Source organism: Lithobates pipiens, unplaced genomic scaffold, assembly GCF_037356315.1.
Source record: "Lithobates pipiens isolate NorthernLeopardFrog02 unplaced genomic scaffold, aLitPip1_a1.2 Scaffold_16, whole genome shotgun sequence".
NCBI classification, from domain to species: domain Eukaryota; kingdom Metazoa; phylum Chordata; class Amphibia; order Anura; family Ranidae; genus Lithobates; species Lithobates pipiens.
This window is the reverse complement of record NW_027507748.1, coordinates 131444392-131465385: the sequence shown is the minus strand read 5'-3', so window position 1 is coordinate 131465385 and position 20994 is coordinate 131444392. Positions and strand designations below refer to the sequence as shown.

At 43.2% G+C, this 20994-nt stretch overlaps 1 protein-coding gene across 1 annotated transcript in view; it reads left to right on the top strand.

Annotated features, from left to right (window-relative positions):
• Window positions 1-20994, top strand: part of WSCD1 (WSC domain containing 1) — a 314800-nt gene that overhangs the window by 174337 nt on the left and 119469 nt on the right. Inside the window, exon 4 of the mRNA XM_077480469.1 lies at window positions 19503-19687. Within this exon, the coding sequence (XP_077336595.1) occupies window positions 19503-19687 (185 nt within the window). The remainder of the gene's footprint in view (window positions 1-19502; window positions 19688-20994) is intronic.

Genomic DNA, 20994 nt, shown 5'->3' with positions numbered 1-20994 from the left:
TGGGGTGGAGCTTGAGAAGTATTAGGAGTGCCAAGCTAGGGACCCAGTAGAGAGGCAGGGGTGTCGCTTGAGGAAGATAACACCAGGAAGATTGGAGGAGCTCAAGGGATTCAGTGACAGTGAATCCGAGGATTTAGTGAGAGACTGGGAGCTCAATGTACTGAAGAACTACAAGGAGAAGTTTTAGTGAAGGTAAAATAACTGTTACGCTTTGTGTTAAAAACGTTTAAAGACTGTTGCCATAGGAGACAGCATTCCTGCACATGCAGATTTGGCTTCTTGTTGGAGGCCTTTCCCTGCATGGCTGCCCTCCTATTGAAGTTTCAGAGTAGGCCAAATGAGCTAGCAACTACTCAAGGGTGTCCTGTCCCAAATCGTCTTTCCCCCATAAAAGTTTATAAGAGAAATAAACATCTCTTTTGCAAGTGTCTGGCACCCAATAACTGTATCCATCTTGCACCCACTATGCCTCACAAACCACCACATACAGAAGGATGTCAGCTATCTCTGGCCCTGGGAGTTCTCATCATATGGAAGGAGGCCTGGAAATCTTGCTACATATAGGTTTGAAAAACATGTACACTATTATCATGTGACTTAAAATGATTGCAACTACCATTATTTTATTCTCTAGGGCAGGGCTTCCCTGGCATCACACTAATATATAATGAATTGTAGCTATAGTTATTTTTAGTAGGGGTTCTACATTTTTTAGAAGGGTTCCTCTGTGTTGAAAAGGTTAAGGAAGGCTGCTGCTGTAGGGTCTTTGCTTTCAGAAAACATCATGATATTTAGTGAATGCAAAGTCCCTGGAGAGTAAAATGATGGTAGTTGCAATTATTTTTAAGTCATGTCATGTTAAGGCACGTTTATCAAATCTATACATTAGTAAAAATACACTAAAGTTAATTTTTGTGCACAGGTGCCAATGGCTCCTTCTGCTCTTCTGTAAGACGGAGTAGTGGAGACCAGGAAGAAGGAGCGGCGGTGCTCCAACCACGACACTGCTGGATCAGTTTTGACTTTAGGACTACTTTTAACTAATTTTCAGGCCAGAAATGTGCATTTTAACATGAATGCAAAGACTGAAAAATGGTTATGGTAGAAAAGTGATTACAATCTTCATTCTGATGTTAAATCAAGAGTTATAGCAGAATTTATAATAATAAATAAATGAAAAAATGATATTCACCAAAAAAGAAAAGTAAGTACTAGTTTCAGGGAACTGTCAGATTAGATTTACATAAATTATCACACTGTATGAGGATAGCATATGGGTTTATAACAATTCCTATTTTTTATTACAAATAAATAAAGCATGCTGTGTCCACCTGCATAATTTGACATTTCTTAGTTACCCGCTAATTTGTTTCTATGTAATTATTTTTAACAGAATTCCAGTGATCGGTAATTCATATATTTAACATTTTGTTACTGGCAGTTTATATTTCTTCCTACAGTGCCTTGCAAAAGTATTCACCTCCCTTGGCATTTTTCGTGTTTTGTTGACTCACAACCTGGAATTAATGGATTGTTTGAGGATTTGCATCATTTAATTCAAAGAACATGCCCACAACTTTGAAGATTTTTTTTTTTTATTGTGAAGCAAACAACAAATAGGACAAAATTACAGAAAAAGTCAATGTGCATAACTATTCACCCCCCTAAATTCAATACTGTGTAGAGCCACCTTTTGCAGCTATCACAGCTCCAAGCCACTTTGGATAAGTCTCTATAAGCTTGCCACATCTTACCACTTGGATTTTCTGCCCATTCCTCCTTGCAAAACTGCTCCAGCAACTTCAAGTTGGATGGTTTGCGCTTGTGAACAGCAATCTTTAAGTCTGACCACAGATTTTCTATTGGATTTAGGTCTGGGCTTTGAGTAGGTCATTCCAACATCTTTACATGTTTCCCATTATACCACTCAAGTGTGGCTTTAGCAGTGTGTTTGGGGTCATTGTCCTGCTAGAAGGTGAACATCTTTCCTAGCCTCAAATCGCACACAGAGTGGTACAGGTTTTGCTCAAGAATATCCCTGTATTTAGCACCATCCTTCTTTTCCCTCAACTCTGACCAGTTTCCCAGTCCTGACTGCTGAAAAACATCCCCACAACATGATGTTGCCACCATCATGTTTCACTGTGGATGGTGTTCTTTGGGTGATGTGATGTGTTGTATTTGCGCCAGACATAGCGTTTTCTTCGATTGACAAAAAGTAAAATTTTAGTCTCATCAAACCAGAGCACCTCCCTCTATACATTTTGGGAGTCTCCCACATGCCTTTTTTGCAAATTCAAAATGTTCCATTTTGTTTTTTGCTGAAAGTAATAGCTTTCTTCTGGCCACTCTGCCATAAATCCCAACTCTATGGAGTGTATGGCTTATTGTCGTCTATGTACAGATACTCCAGTCTCCGCTGTGGAACTCTGCAGCTCCTCCAGGGTTACCTTAGGTCTCTGTGCTGCCTCTCTGATTAATGCCCTCCTTTCCTGGTCCGTGAGTTTTGGTGTGCGGCCGTCTCTTGGCAGGTTTGCTGTTGTGCCATATTTTTTCCATTTAATTATGATAGATTTGATGGTGCTCCTAGTGATCATCAAATATTTGGATTTTTTTTTTTTCTAACCTAACCCTGACTTGCACTTCTCAGCAACATTGTCCCTTACTTGTTTGGAGAGTTCCTTGGTCTCCATGGCAGTGTTTGGTTAGTGGTGCCTCTTGCTTAGGTGTTGCAGCCTCTGGGGCCTTTCAAAAAGGTGTCTATATGTAATGACAGATCATGTGACACTTAGATTGCACAAAGGTGGACATAATTTCACTAATTATGTGACTTCAGAAGGTAATTGGTTGCACCAGAGCTTTTTAGGGGCATCATAACAAAGGGGGTGAATACATACGCACGTGCCAATTATCAGATTCTAATTTCTGCAAAATAGTTTTATGTATATATTCTTCTAATTTTACTTCACTGACTTAGACTATTGTGTTCCAATCCATCACATATAATTCAGATTAAAAAACAAACAAACATTGAACTAAAGGCTGTAATGTAACAAAATAGGTAAAAAGCATAGTGAATAATTTTGCAAGGTAATGTATATGTGAGTTCTAAAATGTATTTCTAACTAAAGAAGAACTCAAAGCTAATCAGAAAGCAGGGTGTTGTCTCACACAGAGGTGTCACTAAATATAACCAATTATCAATTTTACCAACTATACAGATTTTCAGTTATTTTGTCATTCTAAAAAGAAGATACATTTGCCTTGTGATGTCTCATTTCCATGTTTGATTCAACTCTAAACCCAAAAGACTAGAGCTCTTGGCTGATCTCTTAAACTGTACATACCCATATTGTATATTCCATTTTAGATGAACCAATACAGTAGGGGACCGCGATATTGTGTCAATCTCGCCGCTTCTATCGGTGAGATTGACACCCTACGAGTCCCGTCGCGGGAGCCAGCGCAGAGCTGGCTCGCATCGGGAAAGGAAAAATGTTTCTTTTCCTTTCCCGATAAGCAACAAGCATCGGCCGGGTTCACACTGGTGCGGGGATCCGAATTGGATTCCGGCCAATACCAGGCACTGTGTTTGGTATGAATCCTAAGGGAGAACTCCACGCCAAATAAAAAAAAAAAAAGGCATGGGCTCCCCCTTGGGAGGCATACCAGGCCCTTAGGTCCGGTAGGGATTTTAAGGGGAATCCCCTACACCCAAAAAAACAGCGTGGGGTCCCCCCCAAAACCCATACCAGACCCCTATCCGAGCATGCAGCCCGGCCGGTCAGGAAAGGGGGTGGGAACGAGCGAGCGCCCCCTCCTCCTGAGCCGTACCAGGCCGCGTGCCCTCAACATGGGGGGTGCCCTGGGGAAGGGGGGGCCGCATGGCCCCCCACCCCAAAGCACCTTGTCTCCATGTTGATGAGGACAAGGGCCTCTTCCCGACAACCATGGCCGTTGGTTGTCGGGGTCTGCGGGCGGGGAGCTTATCGGAATCCGGGAGCCCCCTTTAATAAGGGGACCCCCGGATAGCGGCCCCCCACCCTATGTGAATGAGTATGGGGTACAATGTACCGCTACCCATTCACCTGTGAAAAAAATGTTAAAAAAAAACACAACACACAAGGGTTAAAATAGTTTATTGCACAGCTCCGGGGGTCTTCTTCCGTCTTCGGGGGTCTTCTCGCCGGACTCCTCCGCTATCTTCTGCTAGCTCTTTTACTAGCAGAGGAGCCCGGCTTTCTTCTTCCTCGCCGCCCTCTTCTTCCGGCTTCGGGGGGTCTTGTCCCCCTCTTCGGTTCTTCTTGCCGGGCCACCGCTTCTTCTTCCAGCTCTTTTACTAGTGGTGGCCCGGTCTTCTGTCGCTGCCGCCACCACAGCCGCCACCGCCTTCCATTATTATTCTTCTTCCTTTTCTTCTCGTCCCCACCCCCTTTCCTGACCGGCCGGGCTGCGTGCTCGGATAGGGGTCTGGTATGGATTTTGGGGGGGACCCCACGCCGTTTTATTTGGGTGTAGGGGATTCCCCTTAAATTCCCTACCGGACCTAAGGGCCTGGTATGCCCCTGAGAAGGCATGCAGGCTTCATGAGTGAGGCGACATTATTGCCGCTCTCTCGCTCTCGCTACTATAGGAAAATGAAATTTTCCTATTGCAATCAGCGCGAGAACCAGCGCAACGGGGTCGCGCTGGTTAGAGAAGCCTGTCGCCGGGAACCAGCGCAACAGTATTGCGCTGGAAACACAATATCGGCGGCACCTACTTTACATGTGTTGTATGAGGGTCTGCCTGAATGGATAAATGTTGAATGATTTCTTTAGGTAGGTCTTCATATGTCATAGCTGTTGATAAATCTAGCATACCGTAAAATGCAATTAGAATGTACCTATATGGCCAGCCTAAAGTGACTTTGTAAAAGAAAAAAAAAAACACAAAAATGTTTAAACAATGACTTTCTTGCAATTAAACGACTCTAAATACTTAAAGGGATACCTGTGCAGTCGATCTTTGCTCTCTTGAAGGGTTACAGTGGCTGAAGTATTTTTAGCATTCATTACACTTCCAAGTGTGTTGGATGGCTGGTGCCCACTGCACTCTTTGCTTCCGTCTTCCAGCTCCTATGTCACTACCTGACACAGTAGTGACATTACAGTAGATGGTAGGTGGAACCACATTGTACAAAGGGGACCAGTAATCAGAAGTTTGTAAGATACAGAAAATTGTCTGGCATAGCTCTTTTAGGCTGGCCACACATAGATCAAAATTAAGTTCATCAGGGACTTCCGTACAATCAGTCTGCTAGATTTTTTGGATTGAGCAGTACCATCAGCTAAAACCAGTAATGATGATCTGTGTTCTCTGATAGCTGGGAAGTCTCCCCCGTGACAGAATACAATAACTCATGGGTGTGTGGACAGGGGAGTCAAATCTTTTTTTATTTTTTTTTATTTTTTTTCAACCCACTGTTTGAACGAAAAAAAAAAGTTTAACGTATGGGCTGCTTTAGAGAATGAAGATTGGCAGACCGGCAGGACTGGTTATCATTAAAGTGATACTAAAGTATTTTTTTCCTTTAAAAATAATAAACCTGTTTCATTTACCTGCTCTTTGCACAGAGCAGCCCAGATCCCCCTCTTCTCGGGTCCTTCTTTGGTGCTTCTGGCTCTTCACCTCCCATTGAGTGTCCCCAAAGCAAGCACCTTGCTATAGGGGTATCTGAGCCAAGCCACGGCTCCTTTTGTCCATTCAGACACTGAGCCGTGGCCCAGCCCCCTCTCTCTCCTAATTGGCTAACTGACTTTGATTGACAGCAGTGGGCACCAATAGCACCACTGCGATGTCTCAGCCAATCAGGAGGGAGAGTCCCGGACAGCCGAGGCACTCGTGCACATCACTGGATAGAGATGGGGCTCAGTTAATATTAGCGGGGGCTGCTACACACAGTTTTTTTTTTATCTTAACCACTTAAGGACCAGGCCTCTTTTTCAGATTTGGTGTTTTCATGTTTAAAACAGTTTTTTTTGCTAGAAAATTACTTAGAACTCCCAAACATTTTATATTGTTTTTTTTCTAACACCCTAGAGAATAAAATGGCGGTCATTGAAATACTTTTTTTTACACCGTATTTGCGCAGCGGTCTTACAAGCGCACTTTTTTTTGAAAAAATGCACTTTTTTGAATAAAAAAATAAGACAACAGTAAAATTAGCCCAATTTTTTTTTATATTGTGAAAGATAATGGTATGCCAAGTAAATTGATACCCAACATGTCACGCTTCAAAATTGCGCCCGCTCGTGGAATGGCGTCAAACTTTTAGCCTCAAAAATCTCCATAAGCGACATTTAAAAAATTCTACAGGTTGCATTTTTTGCGTTACAAAGGAGGTCTAGGGCTAGAATTATTGCTCTCGCTCTACCGATCGCGGCGATACCTCACATGTGTGGTTTGACCACCGTTTTCATATGCGGGCGCTACTCACGTATGCGCCCGCTTCTGTGCGCAAGCTCGTCGTGACGGGGTGTTTTTAAAAAATTTTTTTTTTTTTCTTCTTATTTATTTTAATTGATTTTATTTATTTTTACACTGTTTTTAAAAAATAAATAAAATGGATCACTTTTATTCCTATTACAAGGAATGTAAACATCCCTTGTAATAGAAAAAAACATGACAGGTCCTCTTAAATATGAGATCTGAGGTCAAAAAGTCCTCAGATCTCATATTTGGGCTAAAATGCAAAAAAAAAAAAAAAAAAAAAAAAAAACTGACATTTAAAAAAAAAAATATACCTTTAAGAGGTATGGGCGGAAGTGACGTTTTGACGTCGCTTCCGCCCTGCTATGGTATAGAGACGAGTGGGGGCCATCTTAGCCTCACTTGTCTCTATGCCCAGCTAGGAAGAGGACCCGATCGCCTCCGCCGCTACCGACGGCTCCGGTAAGCGGCGGAAGGTGCGGGAGGGCGGCGGGAGGGGGGGAGCACCTCTCCCGCCGCCGATAGCGGTGATCTCGCGGCGAATCCGCCGCGGAGACCACCGTTATCGTACAGAGGACCGCCGCCTGAAGAGATGGACATCTCGGTTGTGGCAGCAGCTGCTGCCGTTACCGAGATATCCCTCTTCAAAAAAATCACGTACATCCCCGGTGGGCGGTCCCCAAGTGGTTAATGCATATAATGCATTAATTTAAAAAAAAAATCTTCTACCTTTACAGCCACTTGAACTCTTTCCTTTAGAAGAAAATCATTTTAAAAGACAAATGGGGCTTGAGACTACATTCACACTGCAGCGCCTCTAAAACAGCGCTAAGGCGCTGGCCTTTCTTTTTTTTGCCGCTTTTGTAATGCTTTTCTGCCCCTAGCGAGTCAAATTTTTTAGGGCCACGTGACAGCATGACCGTAAAAAAAGGAAAAAAGTCCAGTTTTGCAGCACTTTCAAAGCACTTTTAAGGAGCTTTGGAAGCGCTGCCCATTCATTTCAATGAGCAGGGGTGTTTTGGGAGCACCATTTATAGCGCTTCCAAGCCACCCTAAAGATGCTGCTTGCAGGTCTTTTTCTGACGTTCCGCAAGCGCACCGCCCGAGTGTTAAAGCACTCATTGCAATGAATGGGATGCAGATTTCAGGCACTTTTTAGAGGCTAGTTCTAGTGCTAAAATGCCTGAAAACTGCCTCAGTGTGAAAGGGGTCTAATTGTAGAGTTTCTTAGTAATTTTCTGATAAATTATTTTTTTAAATGTCTATTTTTACAACAGATTATTGTGATATGATTCAGTGCTATCACGTGTATTTTGGTATCATTCATTTTTTTTAGTCAGTGAACTCTCTAATTGGATCATTTCTAGGAAAGATCAGCATGTGTGGACATGTTTTCTATTACATTACATTTATTTTCCCAAGATTGCACTAAGGAAGAAGCAATTGTGTAGGTGCATTACAGGCAAACTTGCTAAGAGCTCTGTAATGCCCTAAATGGACTGATAAAGGATTAAAGAGATTATTTACTAATTGACTAGATGCTGAACAGATTGCAGGTATCTTATGAAAGCAAAATGTTCTTATTACTCATAGGATGTCTGCTTTAATATTTAAAAAAAAAAAACGATTTACTAAATACTTAGGTTACACACACCAAAAACGATTCAGTAATGACATGCAATTATATGGAGCAGATCTTAAAGAGCCACTTCATCTGGCTAGCAAAAAATAAAGTCAATGGTACTAAGTACTGTAGCGGCTGACTTATACAGCACATACTTATCAGCCCCTGAAATCCAGCTTCCTTCCTCATACTCCAAGTCATTGCAGCTTTTATGTCCTTTCCCACTCTACCATCTTGGATTCAGGAGCTCTCTGGTCACTTTATGATCACTCAGGTGGCTTCTGATGCTGTACACACTTGAGATTGGTGGACTGCAATGGAGACTGTACTAAAGCCACCTGGGATGTGTTTCTCAGGAGGCTTTGGGTGAAGGTGCTGTGCTACAAGTTATGTCATTCTCATCTACTTAAGCAATGAGGTAATAGGAAAAAAAAGTACTTGCCCCCCTTTCCCCTCCAAAAAAAATTGTAAATGTGGATTAGAATACTGCTAAGTCTTTATTTTGTGGGAAGGTCCACTGGGGGACCTAGTAGATGATAGGCTCATCAATGGCATGCAATGCCAGGCTGCTGCTAACAAAGCAAGCAGAATATTGGCATGCACTAAAAAGAGGATTAACTCCAGAGATAAAACAATAATTGTCCCACTCTACAAGACTCTGGTCCGGCCGCACCTAGAGTATGCTGTCCAGTTGTGGGCACCAGTCTTCAGGAAGGATGTACTGGAAATGGAGCGAGTACAAAGAAGGGCAACCAAGCAGATAAGGGGTCTGGAGGATATTAGATATGAGGAAAGGTTGCGAGCACTGAACTTATTCTCTCTGTAAAAGAGACGCTTGAGAGGGGATATGATTTCAATATACAAATACGATACTGGTGACCGTACAATGGGGATAAAACCTTTTTCGCGGAAGGGAGTTTAACAAGGCTCGTGGCAACTCATTAAAATTAGAAGAAAAGAGGTTTAACTTTAAACTACGTAGAGGGTTCTTTACTGTAAGAGCCGCAAGGATGTGGAATTCTCTTCCACAGGCAGTGGTCTCAGTGGAGAGCATCAATAGTTAGATAAGACAACTAGATTAGACAACTATTAGATAAGCACCTGAATGACCGGAACATACAGGGATATAAAATGTAACACTGACATATAATCGCACACATATGTTGGACTTGATGGACTGAATTATTATTATTATACAGGTTATATATAGCGCCAACAGTTTGCGAATCGCTTTTACTATGTAACTATGTAAGTGGTTTGTAAAAAATGTAGGCAGATTATAGGCAAAGTTCTGGAAGATAAAGAACAGAGAGTAAGGTGTCCTCATTTTTAATTGTGAAAAGAGGTCTTCCGATGTTTAATGTTGTTGCTGTTGCTAGGAAAAAAAGAAGTAGGTGGTAAAAGCCTATGTCATATTTAAAACAGCATTTTTGCAGTAGATAAAACTGTTATGTTAAAACCCACCTCTAACTAAAAGTATTGAATTATATGTCCTCACAGAGTAGAACTTCCTTTGACACCTGTCAAATAGATAGAAAGTGAGGATAATTTTCTTTGGTTCTTTTTTATCTGGAACTTGTCTAATAGACAGGAAGAAATTTAAAAATTTCCAAATGGAGACAAAAACAACAGCAAAAGGTTGACAGAGAGAGTCTGTGGACAAATAGGAGTTGATTTACAAAAGTCAAAGGGAGTTTTCGCTTTGCAAAGGACTTTTACTAAGCTAATGGTAAATTCCCCTAACATAGTGCAAATCTCTTTGCCAACGGAATAGCCTGTTTGCCTATAGTAAATCAACCACATAGTATCATTGTTTAATGTTGGTGGTGTTATGTGAATATCTTGATAAAGCATCTTCTCATTCATTTCTTCAGTAACCAGCTTAATGTTACTCCAGTCCTAAGCCAGCAGTAGCTCTCCAAAATATAGAAGAAGGACAGTGGATGCCCAAATACAGAACATTCCTTACTCATATTATGATAGCAGCAAAAACATTTCTAGCTAGACTCTTGTAAAAAAAAAAAAAAAAAAAAACTACTTAACTACGTTAATGAACAGATATAATATGAGTTCATGTTTGGAAAAAATAAAATAAAAACACAAAGTGGACAAAGGTACACCCCTTACATTTTTGTAAATATTTTATTTTTAAAAATTACACCTTGCTACAATGTAAAGTAGTGAGTGTACAGCTTGTATAATGGTGTAAATGTGCTGTCTCCTCAAAATAACTCAGCACACAGCAATTTATGTCTAAACTGCTAGCAACAAAAATGAGTACAAAATGTCCAAATTGGGTCCAATTACCCATTTTCCTTACCTGGTGTCATGTGACTCATTATTGTTATAAGGTCTCGGGTGTGAATGGGGAGCAGGAGTGTTAAATTTTGTGTTATCACTCTTACTTACTCATACTGATCACTGGAAGTTCAACATGGCACCTCATGGCAAAGAACTCTGTGAGGATCTGAAAAAATAATTGTTGCTCTACATGAAGATGGCTTAGGCTATAAGAAGATTGCCAAGACCCTGGAACTGAACTGAAGCACAATATAGTGGTTTAACAGGGCAGGTTCCACTCAGAACAGACAGGCCTTGCCCTTGGTCGACCAAAGAAGTTGAGTGCACATGCTTAGCATCATATGCAGAGGTTGTCTTTGGGAAATAGATGTATGAGTGCTGTCAGCATTGCTGCAGAGGTTGAAGGAGTGGGGGGGTCAGCCTGTCAGTGCTGAGACCATACGCCACACGCTGCAGAAAATTGGTCTGCGTGGCTGTAGTTCCAAAAGGAAGCCTCTTATAAAGATGATGCACAAGAAAGCCCGCTAACAGTTTGTTGAAGACAAGCAGACTAAGGACATGGATTACAGGAACCATGTCCTGTGGTCTGATGAGACCAAGATAAACTTATTTGGTTCAGATGGTGTCAAGCATGTGTGGTGGCAACTAGGTGAAGAGTACAAAGACAAGGATGTCTTGCCTACAGTCATCATGGTCTAGGGCTGCATGAGTGCTGCTACCACTGGGGAGCTACAGTTCATTGAGGGAACCATGAATGCAAACATGTACTGTGACATACTGAAGCAGAGCATGATTCCCTCCGTTTGGAGACTGGGCCGCAGGGTAGTATTCCAACATGATAATGACCCCCAAACACACCTCCAAGATGACCACTGCCTTGCTAAAGAAGCTGAGGGTAAAGGTGATGGACTGGCCAAACATGTCTCCAGACCTAAACCCTATTGAGCATCTGTGGGGCATCCTCAAACAGAAGGTGGAGGAGCGCAAAGTCTCTAACATCACCAGCTCCATGATGTCATCATGGAGGGGTGGAAGAGGACTCCAGTGGCAACCTGTGAAGTTCTGGTAAATTCCATGCCCAAGAGGGTTAAGGCAGTGCTGGAAAATGATGGCCACACAAAATACTGAAACTTTGGGCCCTAATTGGACATTTTCACAGAGGGGTGTACTCACTTTTGTTTCCAGCGGTTTAGACAATAATGGCTGTGTGTTGAGTTATTTTGAGGGGACAGAAAATTTACACTGTTATACAAGCTGTACACTCACTACTTTACATGGTAGCAAAGTGTCAATTCTTCAATATTGTCACATGAAAAGATATAATAAAATATTTACAAAAATGTGAGGGTTGCACTCACTTTTGTGAGATACTGTATATACGGTAGATATATCAGTGGATAAAAGCAACACCACATCCCAGTAAATTTTACAAAGAGAGAAACTGTACTTTTGAGGTGTTACCTCTCAAGAAATAAACACTGTTAAAAAATGTATTCATTTTTGTTTATTCAAAATAGTGTAAATGTTAAAATTGCATACATCAGTGGTCATCAACCCTGTCCTCAGGGCCCACTAACAGGCCAGGTTTTATGTATTACCTAGGGGAGATGCAGGCTAGAATACTGCAATCACTGAGCAGCAAATTATATCACCTGTGATGTATTTCAGTTATCTTGCAAACCTGGCTTGTTAGTGGGCCCTGAGAACAGGGTTGATGACCACTGGCATATATAGCATAGAATTCAGCATCCTCCTATAGTACTAGCAGTATCACCTAGTGGTCAGCCCCGTGATCACTATCCATTAAATAAGATCTATAAAGTCATGATAACAACCCAAATAACCAGTTCTCAGTGCAGTTCTATAATAGTCAGAGTCAATAGTCAGAGTCAACTCTGCCTAATAGGGTCAGAGTCATAAATAAAGTCCAATCAGGGTTTTTAACCCTTCCCAACTCTATAAACCCCAAAACATGCTGGCTGGGGATGAACTTTCATTGTTTTTTTCCAAAGCTGAACTTCAGGAAAGATCCTTATTACATATTTACATTGCTCCTGGCTAAATGCAAGTATGCGTATGTCATACCGGATAGGCTACTGGTGAAGCGGGCAATCACTGTAGTATAAGATGAAAGTCACACTCTGTAATTAGCTTATCCTTTATGGTTTATTCTGTTAGCAATAAAGTGGCTGCATATACTGTAAATAGTCTCCACTCAGGAAACCACACTCCTTAAAGTGATTGTAAAGTCTTGTTTTATTCCCTAAAAAATAACAAACATACTTACCATATACTTACCTGCTTTGTTGCAGTGGTTTTGCACAGAAGAGCCCCCACTTCTCGGGTCCCTCTTCTGTGATCCTGGCCCCTTCCTCCTGTTCAGTGCCCCCCACAGCAAGCAGCTTGCTATGGGGGCACCCAAGCTGAGTACCAGCTTCCTGTGCCCATTCAGACATGGTGTCCGACTCTGCCCCACCCCCTCTCTCCCCTGATTGGCTATCTGACTTTGACTGACAGCAGTGGGAGTCAATGACACCGCTGCTGTGTCTCAGACAATCAGGAAGGAGAAACTTGGTCGGCTGAGACACTCATGGACATTGCTGAACAGAGAGGGACCTCAGGTAGGTATTGGGGGTGGGGGGGATGCTGCATACAGAGGGCTTTTAATTTTAATGCATAGAATGCATTAAGATAACAAAAACTTCTGCCTTCACAACCCCTTTAAATGAGATTCACCCACAAGGGACTTTTTCACAAGTCAGTTGGGGTGAAACATGCTTAAGGAGTTTGGTTTCCTGGATGGAGGCTATATATGCAGCCACTTTTTTGCTAACACAATAAAGCATCAAGAATGAGCTAATTAAGGAGTGCAACTCTCTTCTTTTTATATTCTCATGTTGGAACAGAGACAGGATACAGAAGCTGGCAGTCGGATGGTCTGTGTATTTGGGTCTTTACTAATCACTGTAGTGACACATCCTCTTTTTAGGTGCATAATCATAATATGATATACCATGTTAACTCAAAGATATAGAGTTGTTCATTTTGGGTACAGCAGCCAGCAGTTCCACTTCTTTCAGAATTTGTCCATTCCATGCAATGGTGTATTGTTGAACAGCATCTTTTGATATCAATGTTATTACAAACCTCAACCTCATTCCTGAAGAAGAACTAAGCGATACGCATAGAGTTGAGATGTGACCATATCCATAACTATTTTTTGGAAACTTGCCACAATGGGACAGGTCCACCAAATATGGAGGTGGGTGCCCCGCTCGTTGCAGCCCCTGAAGCAATCAGGCGAATAGCCAGGAACAAATTTAGAGATTCTAGAGGGTAACAGATACCATCGCATCAGGACCTTGTAATTTGCTTCAGACGCCACAACATTTTGCGATGAATTTTTAGTGTTGGTCCAAATATCAGACCATGATTCCGCGTCAAGGTTAAGCGACAAATCCCTGGTCCATGCGGTAGCATAGGGCGGGAGATCCTCAGCTATATTAGAGAGGCAAGAGTATAGACATGAAATGATGCCCGGGGCATGGGGGTCAGAGGAGCATATTGATTCAAATGGGGTCATGGAGCTAAGATTAGAGTCAGGGGTAGTATGCGCTCGAAAGAAGTGGATTATTTGTAGGTAATGAAAGCATTCTGTAGGGGGCAGATGGGCTTGTGACTGTAGGATTGAAAATGTTGCGAGGGATCTTCTCGATGAGAAGTCACAGACTCTAGTAAGGTTTGCTTGGGACCAGGCTGAGAAAGTGTTCGGTTCCACAAGGGCCGGATAAAAATTCGGATGACCCAAATATGAGAGCAGAGGGAGATGTGGGGATAGCAACTTAAAGGGAGTATGCACCTTATGCCAAATCTTAAGGGAGTGGCTGGTAATAGGGTTCGTGAGTGATCTACAGGCCTGTGGAGTAAGCCAAAGTAAATTAGAGACAGAGATTGGATGTGCCTCCACTGCTTCTAGACTGACCCACAGCGGGATTTCAGACTTGGCATGATATAAGGTCAATTGTGCTACCTGCGCTGCATAATAGTAATTTCTGAAGCATGGAATACCCAGGCCCCCGCGGAGTTTATGTCGAAAAAGGACGGCCCTAGAGACCCTAGGTCTAATGTTACCCCATATGTATCTAAAGGTTCGACTTTGTATAGCTTTATGAAAGTATAACGGGACCATAACTGGAAGAGTTCGATATAAGTAAACAACTTAGGTAACAGGGACATCTTGACAGCCGCAATGCGACCAAGCCAAGAAACACACAAGGGCTGCCAGGAATTAAGGAGGGATGATAGATTGCGAAGCATGGGTAAATAATTAGCTTGGTATAGTTGGGACGGGTTGCTAGTTAATTTCACTCCTAAATAGGGAATATAAGAAGTGGACCACTGAAAGGGATAGTTCGTGCGTAGAGTTTGAAGTGTATCTGGTGAAAGGGATACAGCTAGAGCCTTAGACTTAGTCTGGTTCACCTCAAGGCCTGAGATTTGCGCAAACAAATCAAGGAGTTTAAACAGGTTAGGCAGAGTAGTATGGGGCGAGGTTATAAACAATAAGGCATCGTCTGCAAAGAGACAAAGCTTATGCGTCGTGGAGGCTAGTTCTAATCCCCAAATGTCAGGGTTAGATCTGATCAGAGCTGCGAGGGGCTCAATGGCCAGGGCAAAGAGCAGGGGGGACAGAGGGCACCCCTGCCGAGTGCCACGTCAGATCGGAAATCTAACAGAGCTAAAGCCAGAGTATCTAACTAACGCTTGGGGATTGGTGTATAGTGCCTCAATCCAACGTAGGAAATGAGGGCCGAAGCCCCATTTAGCCAAAATATATGTAAGATAGGGCCAAGAGACGGTATCGAACGCTTTCCGAATATCGAGAGACAGGAGGTGCATAGGGACACCCCGGGCTCTAGCCAAATGTTGTAGTAGAATGACCCGACGCACGTTATCACTAGCTTGACGTTTGGGAATAAATCCCACCTGATCCCTATGTATCAGTCCTCCAATGTGTGGGTTTAACCGTGTGGATAGGATTTTTGCTAAAAGCTTCACGTCTAAATTCAAGAGTGATATCGGTCTAAAGTTAGACCATACAGAATGGTCAGCATCAGGTTTGGGTATCATAGAGACTGAGGCTGTAAGCGTCTCGGCACCTAAGTTTTCCCCCTTCAGCAGAGCATTAAAGGAGTTCGCCAAGAGAGGGGATAGGACTTCTGTAAACTTCTTATAGTACAACCCAGTGAAACCGTCAGGGCCGGGTTGTTTGTTAGGTTTGAGTAATTTGATTGCTTGAGACACCTCAGATGGCGAGATCTCTTCCTCAAAGGAACTGCGGGCAAGGGACGGAAGGGAGGGAATCGGTAAATTACGAAATAAAGCCTCATCTTTATCATGTGGAAAGGGGGTAGGGGATCCGTATAGATTAGCGAGACGTTTAGAAAACTCATTCACTATTCTGGCTGGGTTGCTGGTATGGGTCCCATTGTGGAGTTTAAGCCTAATTGGCTTGTGAGTACGCTCTGGTTGCCTAAGGCGAAGGGCCAAAAATGTATCAGGCTTGTTGGATTTTGTGTAGATAGAGTGATAGGCCCTACGCAAAGATTTGTCAGCTGCTTCAGAGAAGAGCAAGTCCAATTCGAGACGGACGCTGTCCATCTTAGACCTGTTCGCCTCAGAAGGTGCAGTTTGGAATAGCAGGAACTGGCGTTGGTATTCGGACTCTAAATGTTGTATACGATTAAGTCTATCTTTTTTAAGGAAAGAAGCGGTAGAAATACATTTACCTCGTATTACAGGTTTATGGGCTTCCCATAGAGGAACAGGAGAGGTACCTGGGACGGCATTGTGCACGAGATAATCACGTAATGCAACTTCAATGTCAAGTCGAAAGGATTCGTTTGTGAGATATTTGTCGTTCATACGCCAGAACCTCTCGCTAGGCTGCGGCACAAATGAGGAGATAGTGGTGATCACTGCACAATGGTCGGACCAGGTAATTGGGTGAATGAGAGATTGGAGCAGGACGGGAGAGGAAGCTACTGGGATAAATATGTGGTCAATTCTGGAAAATGAGTTGTGAGGGTTAGAGAAAAAGGAGTAATTTTTCTTTGCGGGGTTGCATTCCCTCCACGTATCCAACAGATAGTATTGCTGGAGTAGTGATCGGAACTTAGCCGATAGTGAATGGTGGTCCGGCACATACGGAGATTTATCAATAGACGGGTGAATGACTAGATTTGAGTCCCCACACATAATCAAGGTGCCTTTAAGGTGTGACTTAATTACCTGAAAAAGGTGAGAAAAAAAGGGGATGGGGTTAGAATTGGGCGCATAGTAGGAAACTAAAGTTACTTCAGATTCTTGAAGAAGGCCCGACAGGATAACATAACGTCCCTCAGGATCTTGGATAACCGAGGTAAAGGTAAACGGGAGGGAACGATGGAGCGCCAAGAGGACCCCTCGCTGCTTTGTAGCCGCAGAGGCTGTATACACTAAGGGGTAACTGCTACTGAAGAATTTAGGAGTATTATGTGTGGAAAAATGCGTTTCCTGTAATGCTACTATACCCGCTTTTAAAGACACAAAAGATCGAAATGCCTTTACCCTTTTATTAGGAGAGTTGAGACCTTTAACGTTAAGTGACAGTATATTTAAGGGGGCCATGGGTCAGGACATGGACAAGCCCTATAGCAAGACCCGGGGTCATCCCAGGCCCACCGACCAGAAATAGTAAGAAGAGCTTGAAAAGAGAGTGAGTTGGAAGATAAAAGAGTAAAGAGAAAGAAGGATAGAGAGACCTCAGAGTAGGTATGTAAGGCGAAACTTAGGTAAACCAGTGGGAGTCGGAAGAGACTGAATCGCCCGACTCTAAAGTGCATGGTCCCGACAGCAGAAAAATCTGCCATGGGGAGAGCGCACCTAGGTGGGGGGAAGCAGTGGCCGTTCCCCGCAACATACCGGGACAGGGAGAAGCATTGCAAGTAATAACAATAAACATGCCAAAACAGCCGAAGATCATTCAAATAAGGTCAAAAAAACATACATTAACCATAATCTGCATGGAACATAGAGCGATGTAAGAATACAGATAACAGTATGATTAGTAGATCCATTGTACAGGGGAAAGAGGAGGGGGGAGGGGAAAAAGGAGGGGCAAGGAGGGGGGGTAAGGAGGGGGAAGGGAAGGGAAGGAAGGGAGTAGGGGTAGGTCAACTTCAAAAGAGACATTGAGGAAGGGCAGTAGGCTTAGCAGGCGTCTTCTCCCTGGCTAACGGAAAGTCAAATTCCATGGACCCCTATGATAAAGTAAAAAGTCAACATGGCAAACAAAGGGGTCCACGGGTGCAAAGCAGTAGGGGGAGAAGGGACCTGTCATAGCGTGTAAAAGCACCTCGAAAATTAAAAGCAAATGATCGAGAATCAAAGATCAAAAATCGACAAATCAAAAATCAAAAATCAAGGATCAAGGCTTCAAAAATCAAAAAACAAAACTTTAAAACAAGGTCAAAAGAGCATCCAGTATGTAGGTGACCAGTAACCATAACAGGTAAAGTGAACCACCGGGTTAAGGCTCAAAGTGCCCGTAGTGTGGGTGAGAACAGGATGACAAACAATAGGGCGATAGAGTTTGGTCAGCGAGGTACAAACACTCTAGGGCTGTTGAGATTTGCTGCAGAGGCCCTCGCGGGTGTGCCCTTCCGGATGGATCTCGGGGAACGTATGTCCCTAGGGTCTCGTTTAGGGGTCATCGCGTGGGGATATGGGGTGAGACGAGCAGGGGTGCGTGGAAGTGAGGTCTCAGCTGGTTGTTCTGGTGTTGTTAGATGAAGAGACTCAAGGAGGCGCTGGAGAGCTTCCGGAGAGGTACAGGTGTATTGTTGCCCGTTATAGGTGAAATGCAGGGCGAAAGGAAAACGCCACATATATTTAATTTGGTGGTGGATAAGTACTTGTAGCTGTGGCTTCATGGCTCTCCGTTTAGCGATTGTGAGGGGGGCCAAATCAGTAAATAACTGGTAGGCATGCCCTTGGAATGTAAGGGTGTCTTCTTTGCTACGGGCAGCAACTAAAAGTTGTTCCTTGGATCTGAAAAAATGAAGTTTCACAATAATATCCCGTGGGGGACCGTCAGGTTGTCGGCGCCTCAGGGCCCTGTGAATCCGATCAAATTCCAGACGCTCAATTGGAATCGATGGGGAAAGCTCTTGGAATAGGGCTGTAGTAAAGGATTGTATATCCTGCACCGTTTCCGGAATGCCACGGAGGCGCAGATTCGCCCTCCTTGAGCGATTCTCGGCATCTTCCAGCCGGGAAAGAAGCATTGCGTTTTCCTCGCAAAGTGCTAAATGCTCTTGATCGTGCTCTTTAAGGGTTAATTCCATATCGTCTGCTCGGGTCTCAAGGTCAGCGGTGCGCTGTCCTAATTCCCGTATCTCGTGTGTCAGTTTGGTGGTTATTTGCTCTGAGGTCACTTTCAGGGCCCTATGCAGCATTTTCTCAAAGTGTGCAAGGAGGTCAGCTTGTGGCATACCTGGCTTTTGAAGTACAGGGAAGTCCTCCTTATTGCGCCCACCTTCCTCATCAGAATCATCGCTGTGGGGATCCGCTGTGTCAGCGGGGGAGCTGGAGCGCTGCGAGAGGGCCTGAGCTTGTGCTTGTGCTTTCGCGGCCATCTTGGACGAGGCCCGCGCGAGTGCCTCTTTGATCGGCTTCGGCTTCGATTTACCCCGGTGGCCTGTCAGGACCATCCCGGGGGGTGCTCGGCGGTATCGGCGAACCGTACCAGCGGATTACCAGGCTGTGGTGATGTCGGTAGCTTTATAAAGTCCCGGGACCGTTGCGGGGAGTGCGGAGCTCTAGTGGCAGACGTCCATCACGTCGAGCTGCGCGCATGCGCCCCGTTTTTTTTTTTTTTTAAATATTGCAAGCTCATGATGTACAGCAGAAGAAAAGCTTAATCTCTGATTGAGTTGCACAGCTTTGAAGTAGGCAACATCATTTTACCAAATAAAATAAAAAAATGCTCACTTGTATTAGGTTATATTTATTCAACCTGATGACAATGAGATGCTAAATCATTCATGCATATTTCTTTTATCAGGACGTATCTCTATGCTGGTTTAGCCTATGGATCTGAGTGTTACTGTGGCAACAGCTTGCCCTCAATCCATGCCAAAGAAGAAGAATGCAACAACGAGTGCAAGGGAGAGAAAGGTTCTGTTTGTGGAGGTGTAAATCGTCTTTCAGTCTTCCAGTTGCAGGAGCAGCCAGGATCAGCCAAGCAGAGTAAGTTTTTTGTGAATTCTCTAAATAGATGCCTTATCAGCTCACTGACCTGTCCATGAACCACTTCACAGCACCACACTTAGAAGATGAGCCAGGTTCAATTAAAGTTAATGGGGAAATGTATGTACCATTTAAGAAAGCCAAATGTTCACATCATCAGATGGAGTATAGGTGTAACATTGTACATGAGTGTCTTTGCCTAGTCATTCAGCTGCCTGAGGGTAAAACAGGAAACCCTGTTACTTCTTAAACCAAATAACAGAAACATTTTGCACAGCTAGTCTAAACTGTATAGAGATAAATAGCTAATAAGTATGCATAGCTCCCAACTGTCCCTGATTTCAAAGGGACTGTCCCTGATTTGGAGAAATGTCCCTTTGTCCCTCTTCCCCCCTCATCTGTCCCTCATTTTGGTCTGACCTAAATAGTTGTATAAAAAAAAATACTTTTTATCTTTCAAAACATGTTCCCAGTGCTAAACCTTTCATCCAATTTCTAAATTGCTGTATTTGTACATCTTAAAAGCCAATAGAAAGGAATAGAACTGGTAAAAAAAAGCCCTCGTTGATTTAATTAATCTTTTTTGGTTAATTCTCCTTTAAGGGGGTGTGGCAGGGGGCGTGTCCTATGCCTACATACATTTGTTACTAGGTGTCCCTCATTCCCATTTCAAAATGTTGGTAGGTATGTGTATGTCCCAATGACTAAAGTCTCATACATGTTTTAACACATTAATGAAGGTTAAAAAGTAATTTGCAATATTTTTAAATCTGCAGCTTTTACTAAAATGAAACCCAGTGATTGTACAATGAAGGTCTTTTGTTTAGGCACTGTCTGTTATATAGGGTCACAACACCCTGTTCCTGCCTTCCCCTTGGAAGCTCTGCCAAACAGGCTTTCGAAGGATACTGTTTTAGCATACATTACACAAGCGTGGTACACTGTTGTCACAATCAGAGGCCCCCCATCCCAGACTGAGAAATGTCTTGAAGTTAACTTTGTAATATGGGAAATGGCTACATTGAGGCTGCAGAACATGAGCACCTCCGAGATGCAGCAAAAATGTAAAAGAAGTTGGAAACAATTATGGGAAATTGTATCAAATACTTACCATAATTTTCCTTTCCTAACACCTAGGAATACATGGTAGCATAATACCACATATATGTTGCCATCTTGGCGTCAGGAAAGTATTTTTATAAAAAAGGGTTTATGATGGACAGGATTTAGCAAACTAGATCCCATTCTGTTAGGGTTTAGATGCACTTTGAAGCTTCTGTTTGGGCATATCAAATTCTTCATGCAGC